Genomic DNA, 4404 nt, shown 5'->3' with positions numbered 1-4404 from the left:
CTGGGCAGGGAGTCACAGCCCTGATTTCTCCTCCTGACAGGTATGGCCCAGCAAGGACCAGATCTTGGCTAAGCTGCACAAGGGGTGGGTGGAGCTGAGGGTCCGTGAGCTTCTGTTTTCACTTTCCTGTACCAGAGGGGTAGCTGTGTTAGTCTGGTTCTGTAGAAGCAGCAAAGAATCCTGTGGCACCCTACAGACTGCAAAACGTCTGTTAGTCTATAAGGTGCCACTGGATTCTTTGCTGCTTCTACTTTCCTGTACATCACAGATTTAAACAGGAAAACGCTGGGCTCCAAGCCAGAGAACTACGGGACCAGAGATAAGGGCTCAGAGGTGCCGTGGCTTCTTGATGCACACGGCTGGCGGTTAAGTGGTCTGGCAGAAATCACACCCCACACCCACGGGGCGGCTCAAGCTGGGTTTATAACTCACTGCCTCAAAGCTGGGGATTTCCTGCTCTGCTGGCTGGCGGCTGAGCTGGGCCGTCCAAACCCAGGGCTCCTGTGGGGCAGGATGATGGGGGGGCTCTGCTCCCAGCTGGCTGCACTGCTCCTGCTGCTGGTGGTGCTGCCGTCCCCAGCGCATGGTAAGAGGGACCAAGGGATCCAGAGCGATGCAGAGCCACGGGGAATGGACCAGAGGGGACGACCCTGCAGCCTTGGGGGGGGGGATCGACTGGATGAGACAATCCTGCCCCCTGCGAGTGGAATTGGCAGAAGGGGATGATCCTGCCCCCCGGGGGTGGAATCGACTCGGGGGGAAGATCCTGCCCCAGTGGACTGGCTCTGTCCCTTTCCCAGGGCCTGGGTTCAAGGGTTTGTGGGGACGGGAGCAGAACAGGTTCTGTGCACTGAGGGGCAGAAATGATGTGCCGGTCCCCGGCCCTGCTGTGAATGATGGGACCCTCAGCCCACCCCCGAGACACCCCCACCACCCCCAACACGGCTGGCATGACCCCTCCAGCCCCTCTGACTCACTCCCACAGGTGCCACGGCCCCAGCACCCTCTCAGCTTCTGCACCCAAACCCTCTCCCGCCCTTGGGCTTTGCAGGGTGGAGGGAGGACGTGTGGCCCTGAGAGAGCTGGGAGCAGCCCCCTTTCATCTCATGTCAACGTTCACTCTGAAACTTACTGATGCACAGTAGCCACCTATTGAGTATGTAGATTATGGGAGGAGCTATGGGACACTGGATGGGGTTTTTATTCCAGCTCTTTTCCCCACCTTCCACCCTCCCCAATCGGACCCTAGTGATGATCCTCCCCCAGTGGCCCTGACTCTGTAATGATTCTCCAACATCTCCATCCCTCCGCAGGTGCAGAGGAGAGTCAAGACCAGACAGGTAAGGAGTCTGGACTCCTGGGTTGTATCACCTGCTCTGGGAGGGGAGTGGGGTCTAGGGGGTTGGGGTTGGGACCAAGGACTCCTGGGTTCTGGCTCTGGGTGGGAGATGTGCACTTTGTCCCATGTTAACATGGCTCCCTGGTTTGTGCAGTGTTCAGCCATATCATAGGGGGGCAGGATGCCCAGAAGGGTCGATGGCCCTGGCAGGTCAGTGTGCAGAAATATGACAAAAACCATGAATACGACCACGTCTGTGGAGGATCCCTCATCTCAGCCCAGTGGGTGGTTTCAGCCGCTCACTGCTTCCATCCGTGAGTAACCCAGGCAGGACCAGGTTGGGGAGGGGCAGGTTCCTCTTATTTGGTTTGCAGCAACATCTGTTTGTGGCCTCTGCCCCCTCATTGCCCCCCCTGCTCTGTTCTGCTGCTGTGCCCGCCGCAGAGGTGGCTGCATCTCAGTATCACACTGTCTCCCCCTTTTCCTTTTCTCTCCCCCAGCCCCGTGTCCCCTTCCCAGTACCGTGTGGTGCTGGGAGCGCACCAGCTCCTCCCTCTCTCCCCAAAACCAGTCCTGGCCGAGGTGCAGCAGATCATCCCCCACCCCCGGTACAATAGGACGAGCTTCGTTGCTGACGTCGCCTTGGTGAGGCTGAAGGAGCCAGTGAAATCCACGTTCATCCGGCCCATCTCCCTGCCGGGGGCCACCCGCCAGTTCCCCGTGGGGAAGAAGTGTTGGGTCACCGGCTGGGGAAACGTTGAAGTGACCAGTAAGTGTCAAAGGTCTCAGAGAGGCACTGGGAGAACATAAATGTTATGGGGTTGGGGAGAGAAGTTCCCTGCTCTGTCCCCGCCCCTGCTCCGCCCCCTCCCCAGCCCCGTTCCACCCCTTCCCCCAAGCCCCCTCCCCTGAGCGACGCAGCCTGGGGGGGTAGCAGGGGGCCTGGTGCAGGAGTGGGAACACTGGCGGGAAATGCAGTGACCTGGCTCCAGCTTGAGCCGCTCCGCTGGCTCCCAGCCGTGTCGCTCCACTTCCACCACTGCCGGTGAGTGCGGGGAGACAGGCCTGACCCCTGCTGCCAGCGCCAGGCCCCCACTAATCCCTCAGACTGCCCTATGCCCCACAGGGCCCCCAAAGCACGGGGCCCGGGGCAGACGCTACAAACCTTCCTATGAGAAGGGCTCTGGTGGTCATGGACGCTGTGACCATCTCGGCTGACCTCCTGGAGAGCACAAGCCAGAGAAGGTCCCTGAAGGAATTGCTGCTTTAAGGAGGCCAGATCTCTGAGCTGGCCGCCCCATCTGGATTTACAAATGGAGAATCCACCACTGCCCTTGGTAAATTGCTCCAACTGTTAATCGCCCTCACTGTTAAACACTGACACCTCATTTCCAGGCTGAGTGTGTCTGGCTTCAACTTCCAGCCACTGGATCATGTTCCACCTTCCCCTGCTCGACTGAAGAGCCCCTTATTAAACACATCTTCGCATTGTAGATACGAATAGACTGGGCTCAATTCACCCCTTAACCTTCTCTCTGTGAAGTTAAATCGATTGCGCTCCTGAGTTAGAGGCCTGGGGTCCCGGATGATCAGGGCCATGGGGGGGGCAGCACTGCCCCCTGCTGGAGGGGATTTTGTGTGTGTGTGTGTGTGTATTCCTTGTGGGGCAGCACTGACACACACAGGGGCACGCCTGCACTTGGCCATAGTAGGAGATAATCACATGTGCAGAAATGTGCCTTGGCAGCCAGACTCCTCTCCAGAATGGCTCAGGCCCGGGGGAACCTGCTCACGGGCACAAACGCCACATCTGGACCCCGGCGCGCTGGGTTCAGGAAGCACCAGACTCTGGTGGAATAACCCTGCCGCACCCCCGTTCTCCCCCTTCAGAGCCTCTCCCACGACCCCAGACCCTGCAGCAGCTGGCGGTTCCCATCATCAGCACAGCAGACTGCAACAAGCGTTACAACACACTGAATCCACGCTCACCTCTGGGTCCAGAGAGAATCAAAACCAGCATGATCTGCGCCGGGTACATGGACATGGGCAGCCCCAAGGGATTCTGCAAAGTGAGAGCCTTTCCTCCCAGTGATTGTGGGTATTGCACCTCCGCTGCCCAGACCCCAGCTGAGACCACGGCCTGAGTGTGCCAGGTGCTGCACAGACCCCGACCGAGACCAGGGCCCCAGTGTGCCAGGTGCCACCCAGATCCCGGTTGAGATCAGGGCCCCATAGTACCAGCTGATGCCCAGACCCCTCTGACTGAGGTCGTTGCTCCTGTTGCTCAGACCGGGTATGTTCTGTGCCCCTCATCCGGCCTTCGCTCTCACGGTGACAGCGACGGGAATTGGGGCCCTGACCCCCGTTTCTCTCTCTCTCTAGGGCGACTCCGGGGGGCCTCTGGCCTGTCAGCAGGGCGGCACCTGGTACCTGGCCGGAGTCGTGAGCTGGTATCTGACCAGAAAAGTGAGTGGAATCGTCTGTTCTCATCCCAAGTTCCCCGGGGTCTTCACCCGGGTGACGGCCTACGACAGCTGGATCCAGGAGCATGTGAAGGGTGTGGGCCCCCTGCCAGCGCTTCTCCAGCTGCACTGACACTCGCCGCCCTCCTCCTTGCAGCCCCGTGAGCCACGCGCGGACCTGCCCCTGGCACTGCCAGGCCGACCCCCCTCAGGATGTCTGTAGACCCCCCCCCTTGACACCGGGTGTGGGCCCCGCGCTGCTGGGGTCTGCGGGATGCGGCTGGGAGAGGCTGGTGGATGGAAGCACGGGGGGGCGGGGGGGCGCTATGGGGAGGTGAGGGTGGGGGGGGTTATATCCTGCTTTTCCTGCAGCGCTGCAGCGCCCCCTGGGGGTGACTGGGAAGCCGACAGGGACGGGCCCCGCAGCTGCTTTTATCCCCTGACTTGTGCTCTGAAAATTATCAATAAATCGGCTTTGCAAGCAACTGCCCCGCAGCAGCTGGCGCCGCCCCCCGCTGGGACAGTCCTGCCACGGCAACAGCCTCCCACGGGCTCCATGGTTTAGCTGAGTGTAGGGGCCTCCCATCGCGCTGGGCGCTGCAC

General features: G+C 60.6%; 1 protein-coding gene across 1 annotated transcript; it reads left to right on the top strand.

Moving 5' to 3' along the window:
• The first annotated feature begins 281 nt into the window (after positions 1-281).
• Positions 282-4109, top strand: LOC123367913 (serine protease 27-like). Its single transcript, XM_045012244.1, has 6 exons — positions 282-586; positions 1314-1340; positions 1494-1653; positions 1840-2108; positions 3230-3408; positions 3722-4109. The coding sequence occupies exons 1-6, from the start codon at positions 514-516 to the stop codon at positions 3932-3934; spliced, it is 921 nt and encodes a 306-aa protein (XP_044868179.1). The 5' UTR covers positions 282-513; the 3' UTR covers positions 3935-4109.
• Positions 4110-4404: the final 295 nt, after the last annotated feature.

This window comes from Mauremys mutica, chromosome 4 (assembly GCF_020497125.1).
Source record: "Mauremys mutica isolate MM-2020 ecotype Southern chromosome 4, ASM2049712v1, whole genome shotgun sequence".
Classification (NCBI taxonomy): Eukaryota; Metazoa; Chordata; order Testudines; family Geoemydidae; genus Mauremys; species Mauremys mutica.
The sequence above is the reverse complement of the archived record's forward strand: the minus strand, read 5'-3'. Positions and strand labels throughout refer to the sequence as shown.

Coding starts and splice junctions, on each gene's coding strand:
- LOC123367913 (XM_045012244.1), top strand. CDS start 514: ATGATGGGGGGGCTCTGCTCCCAGCTGGCTGCACTGCTCCTGCTGCTG. Junction 587..1,313: donor GCTGCCGTCCCCAGCGCATG/GTAAGAGGGACC, acceptor ATCCCTCCGCAG/GTGCAGAGGAGAGTCAAGAC. Junction 1,341..1,493: donor GGAGAGTCAAGACCAGACAG/GTAAGGAGTCTG, acceptor TGGTTTGTGCAG/TGTTCAGCCATATCATAGGG.